At 33.0% G+C, this 18,404-nt stretch overlaps 1 protein-coding gene across 1 annotated transcript; it reads left to right on the plus strand.

The window, feature by feature from the left end:
• The first annotated feature begins 5,214 nt into the window (after positions 1-5,214).
• LOC135140611 (retinol dehydrogenase 13-like) lies at positions 5,215-7,242 on the plus strand. Its single transcript, XM_064071237.1, has 4 exons — positions 5,215-5,463; positions 5,520-5,843; positions 5,883-6,205; positions 6,901-7,242. Exons 1-4 carry the CDS (start codon positions 5,343-5,345, stop codon positions 7,090-7,092), a joined length of 960 nt encoding a protein of 319 aa, XP_063927307.1. The 5' UTR covers positions 5,215-5,342; the 3' UTR covers positions 7,093-7,242.
• Positions 7,243-18,404: the final 11,162 nt, after the last annotated feature.

An 18,404-nucleotide genomic window follows, 5' to 3' on the forward strand; every position in this document is an offset into this window, starting at 1 on the left:
TTTGTGATTTTTTGGCAGGTTGGCAACCTATTTAAAATTTTGTGATGGCCTACCTAATTGTAAAAGTGATAATTAAGAAGCAATGTCATTAACGACAAGATGAAAAGAAATGGACCCAGTGCATTTCTCTGTGAAATATAATCGATTTTATTGGAACATGTTTCTTCATGTGGTTATTTCTAACAGTTTGTTTTCTGTACATTAAATAAGATTAGATTAAGACTAATATATCAAAAGGAGGTCATTTTTTCTTTTTAATTTTCCTTAACATCAAAATAATCTTTGTCTTGTCTTGAACTTTTGAAATGGTTATTCCTTATAATTATTGCATAAACTTTATCAAATCGACCGATGACGGTGTAGTAGACAGTATTTTTTTGTATTTGGCTGTGTTTACAAAAACTCATTATTTATGCTTAGTACAGTAAACAAATAACACGTAATTGTACACAATAACAAATTTAGTGCTCAAAGTATGTAAATAATGCACATTAAATATTATACGATCGAAAAACCAAAGGGTTCTTTTTCATTACTTTAAAAATTAATTTCATGACTAGCTAGAGGATTAGGTGATTCAGCCTGTATATTAAATTTAAGTAAAAAAATCTGGTAGAATGTTGTTTAGTCAGAACTTCCATCATAAATACAGATTTTTCGAAAAATTATAAAATTTAATTTTTCAAAGTAAACATTCTACGCATGGACCCAATTAGCTTACGCTTAGAGCGTAAAAACGCCACAATAATGACTCATGAACTGGTTTAAACTTTGTTTTCCAATTATTATAGATTATTATCGTTTATCAACTGTGCGCTTAATTTAAATTTTTTAAATACAAAAACTGGTTTTTGTTTCCTACGTTATTTGTAGTAGTAAAACTGTAATAAGATTTGTCTGTTAACAAGAAGGAAAAATTCGGTAATTAATGTAGTTAGGTAAACAAGAACGACTTCTTCGTATAACTTAAAAGTTGTATTCTGATTTTTGTTGGCTTTGCCTTTTCCCTGTAATATTATGCAACAATTTTTATTGGTAGATATAATAACACCATTATAATAGTTCCATTGTCAACGTTTACTTAGTCATCCAACTATCAATAAAAAAAAAGTTGCTTCTATCAGTAAGTGTCACTTGTCAAGGGTATTCGGTTTCCGACTTGGGACAAGGCCTCCAACTAAAACTAGTAATAAAAAAAAATATATATTTGACATTGGCTTGATATTCAGTGGCGTAATTTTAAACTTTCTATAGCAGGTACATCTTTTTTTATCAAGAAGTATATACAGAAAGGTAAAAACAAAATTCACCAAGTAGTCCGCAGTGTCAACAAAAATGTATTAAAATCAATTAACAAAAATCGAGTTTATGAAAACAAGCGAAATATCTTGAGTAGATACCACGTTAATGTCGTTTCCTGGTTCTGTTTTTTTCTCACTTCCGCAACTATAACTTCCATGTTGCAATTAATAAACTTATAACTATGCTTAGAGGTAAATAGGAGCTATATTTACCTCATCTGAAAACTGTCCATCTAAAACTTTTGCCACATTAGCTAGTCTAGTAAAACCCCCATTTTTACTACGGACTTCGTCTAGTTTTTTTTAGACTATTTGAGCAATAGAATAGGACCTTTATTGATATATTTTTTGGAGTTTTAACTCCTTTACGAGCTCGAACTCGGTGTCGGTGTCGATGTCCAGGACACCGACACCAGTCTGAACTGAGTCTGAACATAGGCATGTAACGCCGCGCTACAGAAAGAGAGAGAGAGAAATAAACTATTTAATAAAATGTGGCGATAATGCTATGATTGAACAGTAATTTGTATTTTAAATCGAATGCGTTATAAATAATTCTCTAGCATTTGTAAATATTTACTTGTTACTTTAGTTGGTAAATTACACATTGTACTTTAATTTTTTTATATAATATTATAATAATTAATTATGATATTTCTATATGATAAATAAATAAAAAAAAGTATATTTTATAATAAACAACAATTGACAATACATAGATATTTACTTTAATTAACCCAATCATCATCATTAATCATCATTTTGTCAAAAAACACAACTGCAACATATTTTTGGTTGTTATTATTTTTTAAGAGAAAATAAATTACTTCGCCGCGTATACGTGTTTAATTTATATAAATTGACAACGCAGAGTTAAAAATCCAACCGTGCGTCCCTGGGTCGACGCAATCTTTTTTTTAATTTTCTATTAATTACGTGCCTTATGGTGTTTTATTTTCGGATAAATTTAAAGGAATCTGGCGTTTTTTCCTGGATAAACTTGTACAAATCGTTTGAGCTTTTAGTGTTTTATTTTTTACGAATTTGAAAGTCTTGAGTGTCGCAGTGTTTTTTTTAATTCGGGGAACTCCTGGGTACCCATGATGTATTATTTTGGGAGCCCATGGAGATTTTTGTAAATTATTTAAAACAATTTTGGAGGACTTTGGTGTTCTATTTTTGAAAAATTCTGACCTGACTTGTTTTTGAATTGATTTTTGGGACCCTGTTTTTTTTCTTTAAATTGAAAACAGTCTTATGGTTCTATGTATTCCAAGTGTCTTTTCTTATAATAAGTTAATTAAATTTCTTAAAGAATACGTCATTTGCTATATATATTGCCAAATAACGTACCCTTAAGAAAATAAATGGGGGTTGGTATACTTGCCAAGATAAAACTGATATCGTCAAATGGCGTACCTTCGAAAAAACTAAAGGGCGGGTGGGCGGGGCCAGTACTTGCCAAGATAAGAGAGATTTTGCCAAATGATTTAGCCTCCACCTCTTTTTTGAGGGTATGTCATTTGGCAAAAGCAGTCTTATCTTAACAGATACTAGCCCCGCCCACCCACCCTCTCTTTTTTTAGAGAACGTGTCATTTGACAAAATCAGTCTTATTTTAGCAGATACTAACCCCACCCATCCGCCCTCTCTTTTCTTAGGGTAGCCTGATATAAAGCGAAGCTACAAATCAGCAAAAATCGAGTAAGCAATTAAAAATGTTTGCAAAACCCTCCTCATTTGCCAAATGGGAGACTACCATGGGTTTTTTTTGTCTGAAAAAATATAAATGAATCTCGGGATCCTCAAATAGTGTTTGTCTTAAAAATTTAAAAGGTTTTCCGAGGGTTCTAGTCCTTTTTAATAAGAGAGTTTCGATAGATATTCCCTAGTCTTTTTTTTTGAAAAAATTAAAAGTTTCTCGGTGGACACTTTGCGTTTTTTTTTTCTTTCAAAGGGGATAAAAGATTCGTAGAGGCCCCTAGTGTTTTCTTCTTTGAAAGAATATAAAAGAATCTTCTGCCCCCTGCGTGTTTTTTTAAAGAGTATAAAAGAATCTTGAGGGCCCCTAGTTTGTAATTTTTGAAAAAAATTACACCCCAAGTGATTTCTCCTTTATAAAGAAAACCAGAATCTAGGAGGCTCCAAGTCTTTTGTTTTTTAAAAAGGTTTAAAAAATCTCGATGAACCCTAGCAATTTCTTTTAGAATTTGAAAGAATCTCGACGACTGTTGACTGTTTTTGGAAAAGAATTTTAAAGAATCTCGGAGGCTTGTAGTGTTTTTTTCTTTTGAAAAGGTATTAAAGAATCTCGAGGTCTCCTAGCGTTTTTGTTTTAATCCATAAAAGAATCTCGGGGGCTCTTCCCGTTTGTTTTTTAAAGACCAAATCCTCGGTAGCCCCAGATGTTTTTTGATTGAAAAAATACAAAATAATCTCGGAATTCTTTATTTATTTTTAATAGTTTAAAAGAATTTCTTGGGCTTCTAAAGTTTGTTAAATCATAAAATAATCTCGGAGGCTTCCCGTGATTTTTTTTTTTAAATTAAAACAATCTCGGAGGCTTCTAGTGTTTGTTTTTCCGTAATTTTAAAAGAATCTTGGGGCTCCCAGTGTTTTTTTGTCTGAAAGAATATAAAAGAATCTACTGCCCCCTGCGTTTTTTTTGTTTAAAGAGTATAAAAGAATCTTGAGGACCCCTAGTTTGTAATTTTTGAAAAAATACACCCCAAGTGTTTTCTTCTTTATAAAGAAAACCAGAATCTCGGAGGCTCCAAGTCTTTTGTTTTTTAAAAAGGTTTAAAAAATCTCGATGAACCCTAGCAATTTTTTTAGAATTTGAAAGAATCTCGACGACTGTTGACGGTTTTTGGAAAAGAATTTTAAAGAATCTCGAAGGCCTGTAGTGTTTTTTTTTTTTTTTTTTGAAAAAGTATTAAAGAATCTCGGGGTCTCCTAGCGTTTTTGTTTTAATCTATAAAAGAATCTCGGGGGCTCTTCCCGTTTGTTTTTTAAAGAGCAAATCCTCGGGAGCCCCAGATGTTTTTTGCTTGAAAAAATACAAAATAATCTCAGAATTCTTTACTTATTTTTAATAGTTTAAAAGAATTTCTGGGGCTCCTAGCGTTTTTTTAAACCAAAAAGAATTTCTTGGGCTTCTCGAGTTTGTTAAACCATAAAATAATCTCGGAGGCTTCCCGTGATTTTTTTTAAATTTAAAACAATCTCGGAGGCCTCTAGTATTTTTTCCCCTTAATTTTAAAAGAATCTCTGGGGCCCCTAGTGGTTTTTCTTTTTTTTTTTTGAAAGACTATTAAAGAATCTTGGGGGCTCCCAGTGTTTTTTTGTCTGAAAGAATATAAAAGAATCTTGAGGGCGCCTAGTATTAAATTTTTGAAAAAATTTGACACCCCAAGAATTTTCTCTTTTAAAGAGTAAGCAAGAATCTCGGAGCCTCCAAGTCTTTTGTTTTTGAAAAAAAATCAGCTTTATCTTAGTAGGTATTAGCCCCGCCCACCCATCCCCTCTTTTCTTAGAGGGTATATTATTTGCGAAAATCATTTTTATCTTAGCAAGTACTGATGACTGATTACCACAAAAATTTCAAAGTATGCATAAAAATATGCAGAATATAAAAACATATGCATTTTTCATATTATCCGAGGCTTATATAGTCATCAAATTGTTCACGGTAGTTAGTAGACAGCCAGAGATTAGACACTGCAGAATAATTTTTAGTTTCTATATTTACACTGTTTCTCGTAAATATAGTTAGTTTTTCAAAAATTCTAAACCGTGTAGTGTTTTGTTTGCACACCAGTCAAATAATAAGGACCTGCACTTGTGTTAAGCGGTAAATAGTTATCGCTCAGTTTGAAATATTGACAATGATTACAAATGTCCAAAGGTTATTGTAAACTTGTGTTCGGTGTAGCGTGTTACTTTCAGTACTGAGCACCACTTATGCACGAATATTAAAACAACTTTTAATCCGCCTTTCCACTGAACCGTAAAAGTGTTTATTCACAAAGAAGTAACAGAATGTGGTGGATCGGCCTTGCCTTGCTTGTTTACTACATCTACATTCGTCTGAGTCGGGGTATCACTAGAAGTGCAACATGTCTCATAGGAAAAACTGCCCTCGTTTCGGGTGCGAATTCAGGTACCTAACTAAATATTTATTTATTTCAAAAATATTTAACCCGTTAAGATTTTAAGGTTTGGGTTACCAAACTGCACTTAATTTGGCATCAAGGGGTTGTAAGGTGATAATGGCCGACGTAGCAGACATGGAGGAATCAAAAAGAAACATAATAAAATACACAAACAACCCGAACATTACAACAAAATACATCGATATGTCGTCACTGAAATCAGTCAGAGAGTTTGCCGCCGATATCAATCAAACCGAGGACAGATTAGACATTTTAATTAACAATGCTGGAATCGGCGTTGCGAAAAACAACAGAACTGAAGATGGTCTTCACCCGGTGATGCAAATTAACTACTTTGCGCATTTCCTCCTCACCCATTTGCTTCTAGGTTAGTACGATTTTTTTGTTTTCACTTATGTGGTTGTAGATCTTCTCAAGAAATCAGCCCCTAGTCGAATCGTCTCTACTAGTTCTTGTATGGCGTTTGTTAACAACCTCACCGTCGACAATTTGAATTTTAACGACAAAAATAATACGTTTTTGGAAAAAATTACCAGCTATAACAATTCGAAATTGGCCCTTTTGATAGCATCTGATATTTTTGCCGAAAAGTTGGAAGGGACAGGTGTCACATCGAATAGCATTCATCCAGGGTTTGTCTCAACGCCCATTTTTACTAATGGTTATTCTGTTATTAATAATGGATTGATAAAGACTGTAATGCGCTTGTACAACTGGATTTATTCCAAGGTAATAACAAGTTTTTGTTTATTTTGACGCGGGTTATTGCTATTTTAAACGAAACCTTGATCTTAGAGAAAGTACTGCAACTGCAAGGTTTTGGTATTTGTAAAGAATTTGGACTTAATATAGTGTAGGCAACACTTTTAACTTGAAACACTATCGTATTTCAGAGTAGTAGCGTTTGCTTTCATAAGCTGACGTTTCACTATTATTCAAAGCTTCAGGATCATAACAGCTTATAAACGTCAATTTATTAAAACAACTGATGTGTACCCCAGCAATACAAACTACAGAAGTTAACCCTCACAGGTCTATATGACTGTATGACGTTTCAAAACAATGTGCCATCGAAAACTCTGTACCGTTTTTCGAGAATGAAATAAGGCAATTTTACGAAATAAAACAAATATTTTCAAACGGATTATTTTGTGGATTTTTAGGCAACTTTTTTAAGAGGGTATGTCATTTGCCAAAATCAGTTTTATCTTGGCAGGAATCAATGGCAGGTACTAGCCCTGTCCAAAGACATATTTTTTTTGTAGGTTTTGACCTCCAGAAGTTACTTTCTGAGTTATTTCTTGGGTAACTAGTACCAGTTTTGCAGAATTGCCCATTGAAACATGTTAATTTTTTGGACTATTGTAGTTTGTGTTATGCTGGTTATATACCTTTCGTGTAAGTACTTAATTCGATTTTTTTAGGATCCTTGGGAAGGCTCTCAAACTCTAGTACATGTTGCCGTTTCTAAAAAACTAAAAGATGTAACTGGAAAATATTTCTGGGACTGTAAGCCTTATGTTAAACCCATGGCGGCTTACAACAAGGAATACTGTAAGCAGATTTGGGAAGCTACGGAGAAATATGTGGGTCTACGTCCTGAAGAGAAATTATAAAAATAGATTTTAGTGAATAAAACATTACTCAAACTTTTTTGAGTACAGTAGACCTGAAGTTTTCGAGGTAAATAATTTTATTTAAAATTTCCATCATCATTAGGAGGTTGTACTGTTAAGACATTAATAAAATTCTTTATTTGTCCTTTTTCCTAATTTATGATTGTTGAGTGGACTCGCTAGACGAGGTATAACATTTTTTTGGTTTTTTGTATGAAAAAATAATATTAATATAGATGTAGGTATCATACATCAAACTGCAGCTTTTTTCATATTCTAGAGCGCAGAGACCAGTTCAATCAGTTAAAAAAATATGGCTGAGAAATATCGTAAAAAAAGCACCATTGTATGTTTTCTTTTTAAGTTTTTTGAGTCATAACCATCATAGAATCGCTTGAAAATTCGCACACGGATAAAGCATCACTTTTTACAGGGCGCAGAGTCATTAAATGTTTGTTAGTGGTACAATTTGTTTAAATAATAATGTGTTTATTAAAATCAAAATATACCACGAATTAATGCAAAATACGTCGAATAATTTTAACAGGAATATCACAGGAAAATTAATGATCTATTGGTTAGCAGAGTTCTTAACAAAAAATAACAATTATTGAAAAAAATGGGTATCAATTCGACAGAATTTGAGCAGTTAGTTCAGTACTTTGCCGATAGGAGCGGCACTAAAATTTGCGGAAGCGACTTTCCAGGTAAAACCCTTATCGCCTGCTTTACCATAAGCTGACTGTTAGAGTTCTCGGCTGATTTTTCTAATGTATGGCAAGGAACTCAGTTTTATAACAAGCCGCCAGGACCGGCCGTAGTAATCTATTGTTAAAGAAATTAACTTTTACGCATTGAGGTACTATCATAAAAGCGAATTAAAACTGGGGAACTATAATATTTTTACTCCACTCAGGATCCTGAATTCAATACACATGATTACTAAAAATTCATTGTAATATTATTGTTAATATATATTTTGCTTTGTTAATTAATAAAACTGATAAACATATTTATAATAATAATTAAAAATGTATAAAATACAGCTTTTGTTTAACACGTATAAGTAGCTAAGTGTATCTACTACTTATCTCAGAAAGGAGGTGTTTTAAAAAAGCCCTACGCCCAGTTTACTCGAAAAAAGTGCTGGTATATGTTTTCATTTGCCGAGAGATCATTTTCAAAATATATTTTTAATAAAAATATGCAAGTCTTGGTGATGAAAAATGTACTCCTAATAAATTATTAAAGTACATAAAAAAATAGAAACAAATTTTATTTATTTAAAAAAAATCTCTCGCAAAGGCAGGTTCCTCTTTCTTCTTGAATCAATTATTTCGGGCAATAATGCGCCAAAGTAAAATCTGCCAAGTTGATCTGCCATCTTTTTACATATTATAAATTTTTTCTATATTTATTTCTTTGGGTGTCCATACAACAAAATAAACTTGTAAAATACCCGTAACGAGCATTTGTCCCTGGACTTGAAAGTAGTAATCATGATTTTCTTTTTAGTTTCAATTCTCTGTCTGTCAATGTACAAAATTTGATTATATTTTTCTAACCGCTTCTTCGGGAGACAAATCTTGCGATTTTGAAGGGCATTTAATTTCGACTAATGAACTCCTATCCTCTAGAACCCTGTTTGGACTAGCAGCCAAGTAAGGCAATTATTTTGAAATAAACAAGGCACACCGTTCAGTTTTTATATTTTTATTTATTTCAAAACACTGACAGCTTTTTCCTCACTTTGTTGTCCATAGTATGTATGACTATTACCTCTAAATGTACTGTACACAGTGGCGGCTCGTGACTGTCTGATGTGGTGAGGCGATGATAGAAGTTTGACAATAATATTATCAATAATAAAATTAATTAAATTAATGTGATTAATGCATATTACTTGGTCTTAGTAGTTAGTAATGATAGAAGTCTTGCCTGAATACCGTTCATTTCCCAGTCAGTAGTGGGTCCTAATAATAGTAATAATAATAATAATATTAACACCCATAACACATTTAATCAACAATGTTTTTACAAGTCAAAATTTTGTTTAAACTAGCACTTTCTTGGAGGGATTCAGCAATAGTTGTGTTCCTTTCTAAATCTTTTAAGCCCATGAAATTTTTAATGTGTACTTTGGAACTTTTATGTAACTTTGCACTTCGAATGAAATTCTTTAAATCGTTATATCCCGGAGACGTCGTCCATGTGTTTTTTACATTGCCTAAGAGTAGACACGGCCAACAATATAGACTTTCAGCATAAATATTACGGCTACGGCAGAGCCGTTTATGTTTCGTACCAGGCTGGTTTAAAAGACCTGGAGTACTGATGACATTGTCGCTTATCAATGGAAGTTAACGGTTTTGACTGTTCGATATTTAGCAAAATTTACCGACGTTCTAACTCGGTTCGTCGTGAAAACGGCGTTTCAAGAAGCAACATGACAATATCGTACTCGGGATTCATTTTTCACTCACCTGTACCCTGTACCTATGAAAGAGACAAAAACACGAAACACCAACTCCTGGACTTTTATTCACGTTTATGCTAATTACCCACGCACCCTGCACCCCTTCCATTCTGTAAAATAAATTGGAAAATGGTTTAATGGGTCCGCCGAAATTGGCCGAGAAGCGTCGAAGATATCGCCTCAGTTCAGAGCGAATTCATGTATAGGAGTATAGCAGCTGAGTCATGGAAATCCGTGTCTGTGATTGGGCTTCATTGGCTCTAGTGAACCGACGCTCTGGCCGCTTCAGTTAAAGAATTCGGGGCATAAATCGTACAGTATTCAACGGAAAATGTCCGCAGAAAGTGTAAAAAATAAAAAATAATCTACAGATTTACCAATTCAACATATTTTTGTAACTAAAAATGCATTGAAAGCTCTTTTATAATTATAAATTAAGTCAATCTGTTCTTAAGATATATGCTGTGAGGCGCCGCCTCACTTGCCTCATATGACGAGCCGCCACTGACTGTACAACAGAGACTCCACAGTTTTAGCTATTGCTGTAGTCGGTCTAAGTTTGTAAATACGTCCAAAATTTGAAGCCGTAACCCTAATTTCCCTTTCTTTTGCCCAAATGTGCCTGTTGCCTAGTGTCTATTTCAATTTGGTCTAAATTCAAAGATAACTTTCTCAAAAAAACCTCTTTGGCTGTCACAAATATTTCTATATCCATGACAGGATTTTCTAAAAAATATTTAAACCATAGTCGTGCAGTCGTGACCAGCATACGTAAATTTTTTTACGACATATTTTTTTTACGAATACTTTGTCTAAGACGAGCTTGTTTTATAGACGAACAATATTTTTTTGTTATTAAACCAGGGCCGTTTTAATCACAATATATTTACTTATCCCCTCTAAAAAATTGATGACGTCACCTCAAAATTTTCCTGATTAAATCCTATCTAAATTGTATAAAATATGATGAGTCTCTTCTTGTGATTTATCATTCCATTCATGGTTTTTGGACTTGCATATACAGGATGACCCCAAAAATTAATGAATGCGTGAATTTATTTTATCGATTTAATCAGGAATTACATATTACAGAACCTAATGCTTTGAAATCTTGCAAATGTTTTAAGGTTATAAAGAGCACAATAAATTTTTAGTCAAACTATATTTGCTTATCCCCTCCAAAAAATTGATGACGTCAGCTCAAAAGTTTGCCGCATAATCCTATTTAAAATTTACAAAATATGATGAGTCTCTTCTTGTAATTTATCATTCCATTCATATTTTTTGGATTCGCATATACATGGTGACTCAAAAAATTTAATGAATGCGCAAATTTATTTTATTGATTTAATCAGGAAGTACAAAACCGAATGCTTTGAAATCTAATGTGAAAAAAAACATAATAGGCATGCAGTCGTTTCCGATAGCGAGGGAAGTACTGTCTTAACTCTTTAGACCAATTTTTTTGATTTTCCCATTTTTCCGTTTCTCAATTTTTCAATGTTTCAGTTTGGGATTTTTTCACTGTTTCGATTCTTTAATTTTCCTTCCATTTTTAGGTTTTTCAATATTTCAGCTTTGGAATTTTTCAATATTTCGTTTCTTCAATTTTTCAAATTTTTGATATTGTTTTCTCGGTTTTTAAATTTTTCGATATTTTAATTTTTCAGTTTTTAAAGTTTTAGGTTTTTAGATTTCTCACTATCTCGACTTTTCAGTTCCATGATTTTTCTATTTGTCGAATTTTTAAATTTTAGATTTTTTGTTTTCTTTGATGTATTGAGTTCTCGATCATTCGATTTTCTTAGTTTTCAGGCTTTGATTTTTTTTGTTGTCCAATTCTTGGATTTTGAAAATTTTTGTTTTTTAAATTTTCCTATTTATCGACTTACTGGGACTTCAATGTTTTGATTTTTTGATTGTTCAATTTCTCGATTTTTTGAATTTTTAGTTTTTGATACGATTTTTTTTTCAAAAATTTTCAGAGCTTCAATTTATTAACTTTACGATACTTCAGTTTTGCCCGATTTCGATTTTTGAATTTTTCGACATATTACTGTTGGGATTTTTCAATATATCGATTCTTCGATTTCTCGATTCTTCAAATTTTCGGTTTCTCGAATTTCTTCATTTTTCGATTTCTCAATTTTCTGATGTTTCAGTTTTACGATTTTTTATTTTTCAGTTTCCAATTTTTGACGTTTCTAAATTTTTCGATTTCTCAATTTTTCGATTAACTGGTTTTTTGATTTTCCCATTTCTCGATTTCTCGATTCTTCAATTCTTTCTTCAATTGTGATTTTTCAATTTTTCCATTTCTGAATTTTTCAATGTTTCAGTTTTCGACTTTTACACTTTTCCGATTCTTCAATGTTCTTTCCATTTTTCAGTTTTTCAAGTTTTAGTTTTTAATTTTTTCACTTTTTGGATTTTTCAATTTTCCTTCCATTTTTCAGTTTTTCAGTATTTCAATTCTGAGATTTTGCAATGTTTCGGTTCTTCACTTTTTCCATTTTTTGATGTTTCGATTTCTCGGTTTTTCAATTTTTCGATAGGTATTTCAATTTTTCAATTTTTAAGTTCTAGATTTTCCGTTAATTTTTTTGTTTTCCTTGATGTTTTAATTTCTCGATTATTGGATTTTTCAAATTCTTGGTTTAGATTTTTTGGTTTTCCAATTCTTCGATTTTTAAATTGTTTAATTTTTGGATTGTTCAATTTTTCGATTTATAGATTTTTCAATTTTTCGGTTTACCAATTTTTTTCATTTAAAATGTTTCAATTTTTCAATTATTAACTTTTCGATTTTTCAATTTTGATCTAATTTGATTTCGTAATGTTTTGATGTTTTGACTCCTCTACTGTTGATGTTTTGATTTCTCGATGTTTCTCTTTTTGAACATTCCGATGTTTCGATTTTTCGACTGTTTCGCTTTTCGAGTGTTCAATTTTTTGATTTTTGAATTTTAGATTTTTGTTTTTTTGATTTTTTGGTGTTTCGATTCCCCAATTCTTCAATTTTTCGATATTTTAATTTTTCAATTTTTCGAATTTTTAAATTTTGGATTTTTCTTTTCTTTGATTTCTCAATTTTTGGATTTTTTTAAATGTTACATTTTTCGATTTTACTATTTTTTGATGCTTAGATTTCTCAATTTTTCAAGTTTTCAAGGCTCAATTTTTCAGGATTTGAATATTGAGAACTTTTCAATTTCTGGATTTTCAATTTTCAGATATTTTAATTTTTTGATTTTTTAATGTTTCCATTTTTGGGTGTTATGATTTTTCGATTTTTAAAGTTTTTGATTTTTCGATTTTTCCGATTTGTTGTCTATTTTAAGTATATTTCATTTTTCAATTTGCGCCTTCTGCGGGAGTATTATTTGTTGTGCTGCACTTGACGGGCGAGGGAAGGTCTGTCGAAATAACCTTCGACGAATTTTTATACTTAGCACGTAGCGTTCTTATTAAGCATTTCTTATTTAACCGAACAGTTATTAATTTAACTAAGCAGCTATTATTTCACCAAGCATATATTATTTTTACTGAGAATTTATTTTTTAACTGAGCATTTATTATGTAACTTAGCATTTATCATTTTTACAGAGCAAAAATACAGAGCTTTTAAAAATAGAACTGTGCATTTAATTTGTTCCCTTATCTAAATAACAAGAAAACGGTATTAATAATACATTTAGGCGAATAAACTAATAGACGGGCTTGATAAGCCTTGTTTGCTCTATAGTGTCTAAATTGTGTTTGAATAATATAATAATTATCTCGAATATTAAAATTAATATGTCAAAAGAATACGAGAAATGATTATTCTGTGCTGAAGGTATTGTTGTGGGCCGCCTGTCATAAATTATCATTATTCTTCATTATCGGCTTACGATGTTTTTATGACCCACGTCCGGTAGTCGTCTATCCCAGCGCATCAGGTAGATTTGAAGAAGAATTGCTGGTTGCGTTTAAGGCAAAAAATGTCGCCCAATTCAAACTTGTTTCTCGTCTAGCGTTCCCCCTTAATAACAAATAAAATAAAACGAGTGGTGCGTGGGTGCTTGTGTGTACTCCCTTTGTTTTCTCAATTTTCAAAGGGCAACAGACAAACCCGAGAAAAATGCATTAAAGATTCTCGAGGAAGAAAGACCAAGAAAAAAGGATAAGAAGAATGTGAAGAAGACCATAAGAAAGATTTTTGTAGAATCAGATTCAGACGAGGGCTGCAGTGATGATCCCATGTCAGATACATCATCAGAGTTGAAATTGAATTAGCGCTTCCCAATGGTTATGAAAATTTAGACAAAAAACCAGAACCACATGATTTTCTTTGGGTAACATTTTCGGCTAAAAAAGATGTTTTCTACGTTGGAAAAGTTATCGCTGAACATTTGCAATTTTTGCCAACTGGAAATGAGTTTGAAATCACCTTCTTACGAAGAAGCAACAAAGTGAAGGAAAAATTCTGTTTTCAAAATGATATTGTCCAAACCATTTTGTATGGGCACAAAGCACCAACAAAATTTATTTTCATATATAAAATTAATTTCGTTTGAAGTCAAATTTGCGTCCTTAGACGTGCCCTGCCATATCTATCTACCTAATTCTGTTTGTTTTTTCTAAGTACATTTTTTTACACTATATTTAGAATACATTTTTATTAAGGTAAATAAAGAATCTCCACGATTCTATGAAATACTTGGTAGCCCCAAATAAATCTCACTGTCTCATTGTAGAATTTGGATTGTCTTATTGTGGAACAGTCTTGGTTTACTTTGAGACAAAAGAGTACGTCACAAAATATATAAATATTGAGTTATACATTCAATCAAGAAAATTGTTAAATATTGGCAACCATGTGCACGTTTAGTTCTTTCCTAGTAGTTGATAGCTCTCTTAGGGAATTTCTGGGGAGAATCTAGTGAGAGGGTTGGTAGGAGTTGACTTGTTTGGTAGAGGGTAGGTGGCGTGTCACTATTGTTTGGTGTGTGTGAGTGAAAGCATGCGGTAAGGAAGCTAGTTTAAGTTTAGTTAGTTTGGTAGTTAATAAAAATGGGGAGCTTTTGTTTAACGAAAATTAATCGTAGCGACGACGACGCCACAGTTTCCCCAACACGCGTAGTTAATTTGCGGTTTTTCCAAGCGGATATTGTATGTAAATTCACAGTTCATGTTAGGAGTTTAATCGTTAACTGATTCGAACACAATTTAACAGTCTTAAGATTGTCCAGATAAAGTACTTGCAGGAGATTTCATGAAATTCACTTAGTCGGGGCGCCTATAAGTCGAAATTGTATGACGTTTAGCGACCTAACATGTTGGCATTCTGAAGTTAACGATAGTTAGTGACATTTAGAGGAATGTGGTGAGAGGTAACAGTACGTTGGTATTACTAAAGATATCTAATCTAACATTTGCATTCTCAATTTCGCGCCATTAGCATTCGCACAGTTTATGTGTTCCGTGATAGGTTTGTGAGGTTGTTCACGTCGTGTCTTTGTAAGTCTGTAATGGATAACAACAAACGAAAAACAAAAATTGGTGCAACCCAGAAATGTTATTATCCTTTATGGAAACTCATCAAGACTTTGCCAAAGGCAAATGGGATTGGAGGGATTGTTGCTGTTGTTCACTTTAGGTTAGAATTATTTATAGTTTACCGCGCAAACCAATCAAATTTCAAGCTGAAATGCAGTTTTTGACTCCTGTAACGGGTTGAAATTATTTAGCGACTTGTTGCTAAATAATGATGTCACAATTGCGTTCCCGCTATCTCCACCAGATGGCTTCCAGTCGTTAGCGACTACATATTTCGACTCGAAATTGTCAATTAGAATAGGCCCCTTGGACTCATCGTTTGTTTACCAAGTTATAAATAAGGTTTCCGGATGCTTATACTTAAGTGTTATAACACTTCTTAATTCCTCACACAAGATTGCTAATAGTTCATTTACGGCAGTTAAATTAACCTAACGTTCCCAGAAACTTGTACTTGAAACTCTTTATTCTAAGAGTAATGCAATTCCTGAAAAAATAGAATATCTTGGCAAAATAATGAAACTAATATTAACGTGGATCAAATTATATGTTTAGGTAATTTTCGAACCAATTTGATTAAATTTAAATTTTGCTTAGAGACATATTTTTATCCACTGTATACGACGGAAATAAGCACAGATTCGTTATCATGGACAAATTTCCTATACGACTATTCATTTCTGAAATCGATTTACCCAAGATTAAAATTTTGCTCAAAAAGGGGGGAGGCGCCGAGAAAATAAATAATAACTAAAAATTGTTTATTATTAGAAATATTAAAAAATTGTATGTGAATCTGATTACCTCAAAGACGTGTGGTGCTGCTCCTCAAAAATCTATTGATTTCTAGACAAAATAACGAAATTGGTTCCAATTTTCATCATTTTTCCAACCAATTTGGAAAGTTTAAAAAATAAACACAGATTCATGATCCTGCTAAAATTTTCGATAAGTCTAGTAATTTTTTCAGTCGACTTAACCACCTCTTGGTCTGACAACGAATGAAAAATTCATCACAAACAAGATTGGGGGGGGGGGGGGCTTATTTTTTGTTTTTGTTTTTTTTTTCTTCTTAATATGTACAGTTTTCTTTCAATAACACGACATATATAATACCAAAGAAAGAAGGATTTTGTAATTAACCTCCGCCCTCCTGCTCACATCAAAAAAAAAAAGGACGGGTGGGCGGGGTTTATATTTTGCCTTCTTTTCTTAATATACGAACATAGTTTTCTGTTCACCACGAGAAACTGAAAACAAATCATAAACCCCGCCCACCCACCCTGTCTCTGTTGTAGTGATTTTTCTTTGTCCGTCGTGAGCAAGTGGGTGCTTAATTGCAAAATCCTTGGTAATTTTTCGAAACAAGGTCTTAAGGTCTTATCTTGTTCAAAGAAAATTAAATGTATTAAATAAAAAAGAAAGCTAAAAGTTAAACTCCACCTACGTCTTGATTTCAATTATGATGAATTTTTCATTGGTTCTCAGTCCGAAAGCCGGAGCGGCGTAACTGCAAAAATCATATTTTCCGACAAAAATTTATCATTTTACACATTTTAAGGTTTTTGTTGCGAAAAGAAGGCTACGTATATTAAAAAAAAAGCAAAATATAAGCCCCGCCCACCCACCCTGTCTCAATTGGAATGATCTTTTTTTATTCGCCTTGAACCCAGGGGCGGAGCTTAACTGCAAAATCTTTATTTCTCTACAAGAAATTACGAAATTACCATGTGAAACATGTTCTGTTGTCTCCTTTTTCTCAGAATGGTCTATTTTCAACAATATTATAAAACATAAGGCATTAAATTTTGCCTTTTTTCTGAATAAACGTAATTTTCGTTTCACGACAAGATGTTTAAAACATATTTAAAATGGTAAACTTTTGTCGGGAAACATCGATTTTGCAATTAAACTTTGCCCCTCGGTAGGACAGCGAATGAAAAATTCATCACAAACGAGATTGGGACGGATGGGAGAGTATTATTTTTTGACTTTTTTTTAACATTTACAGTTTTTTTTTAACATATAACATTTATTCCAGAGAAAAAAGAATTTTGTAATTAAGCTCCGCTCCCCGGCTCACAACGAATAAAAAAAAGTATCACACTTGAGATAGGACGGGTGGGCGGGGCTTATATTTTGCCTTTTTTTCACAACAAAAAACTGAAAATAACTCTGGGAAAAGGACCGTGAAAGTGCGGTAGAATTCATGATATCGTGACTGAGGTACGTAGGAATTAAACATTTTTTCCCCCTTAGGCAAATATCATCATCACATCACCGAGACATTTTTCTTGCAACGTGGAAAGCTATATCACTCAGACATCTTTTCTCGCAACGCCGGATGTATTTTGTGTTTATTTGTCATGTGTCTTGTTTGGGAAAAGCTAGGGACAGCCCACGATATAAACTCTCAAAGCTAATGGTTTTAAGTAACCAGTCACTTGGATCAAGGCATCATTTAACATTATGTAAACTCTTGGTTTGAATCGTTGATAAAGTGTGGCATAATTTAAGATAATGTAAATTATTTGTTCTGGCAGCGGCCATGTTGAAAGAGTATTTTCAAACCGAGCAAATGTTTGAACTGTAAAATCTCGTTGAACAAATTAACAACATTGTGGGTCATATGGGACGTGCATTTTATTCCTTTAATTTATTTGCACAGCGCCACAGGATTGATCACATTTCTGGGGGACCTATTTTTGACGCATTTTTTTGAACGATGCATTCGTCCGATGTCATTTTGAACCTCCAGATTGCCTGCTGTTTTTTTTTTGTGTTTGTTTGGAGGAACGTAGAACGATGGCCCACAATGCAGCTAAATAACTTCACCAAAATTTTTTGCAATTTTTCACCTCATACAATTTTTTCTATCTCACATTTCCATCTATGTCCAATCTTTTAACAATTTTTTGAAGCTTTAACACTTGTTCAGTTGTCGTCAATATCAGAGTTATAGAAAGTAAAGATTTAAACGGTAATGAGGTAAATAACTCAGAAACACGTGGCGGAAGCGGAGTGCGCGGTTCTTTGTTGAGCTGGCGGTGGCGCCATCTGCACAAAAGGATGCAGGCGTTGAATAAAAGTCACGGGAGCGGTCGGGATGACGTGACGCTCGCGGCTTGGCCCAATAACCGGGATTTCCTACCACGAGTTTGCAACCGTAACGGCCTGTTTCCGCGCGGCACGTTTCTTGGTAATAGAGGGGTGCTGGGTGCCATGTGCTTGCCGATAGAATAGAATCACCGTTGTGAGGGGAGAACAGCCACAACCAGGAGCCCCAAACTCCGCT

This window comes from Zophobas morio, unplaced genomic scaffold (assembly GCF_036711695.1).
Source record: "Zophobas morio isolate AGI-343-1 ecotype UQ-CSIRO unplaced genomic scaffold, CSIRO_AGI_Zmor_V1 ptg000004l, whole genome shotgun sequence".
NCBI lineage: Eukaryota > Metazoa > Arthropoda > Insecta > Coleoptera > Tenebrionidae > Zophobas > Zophobas morio.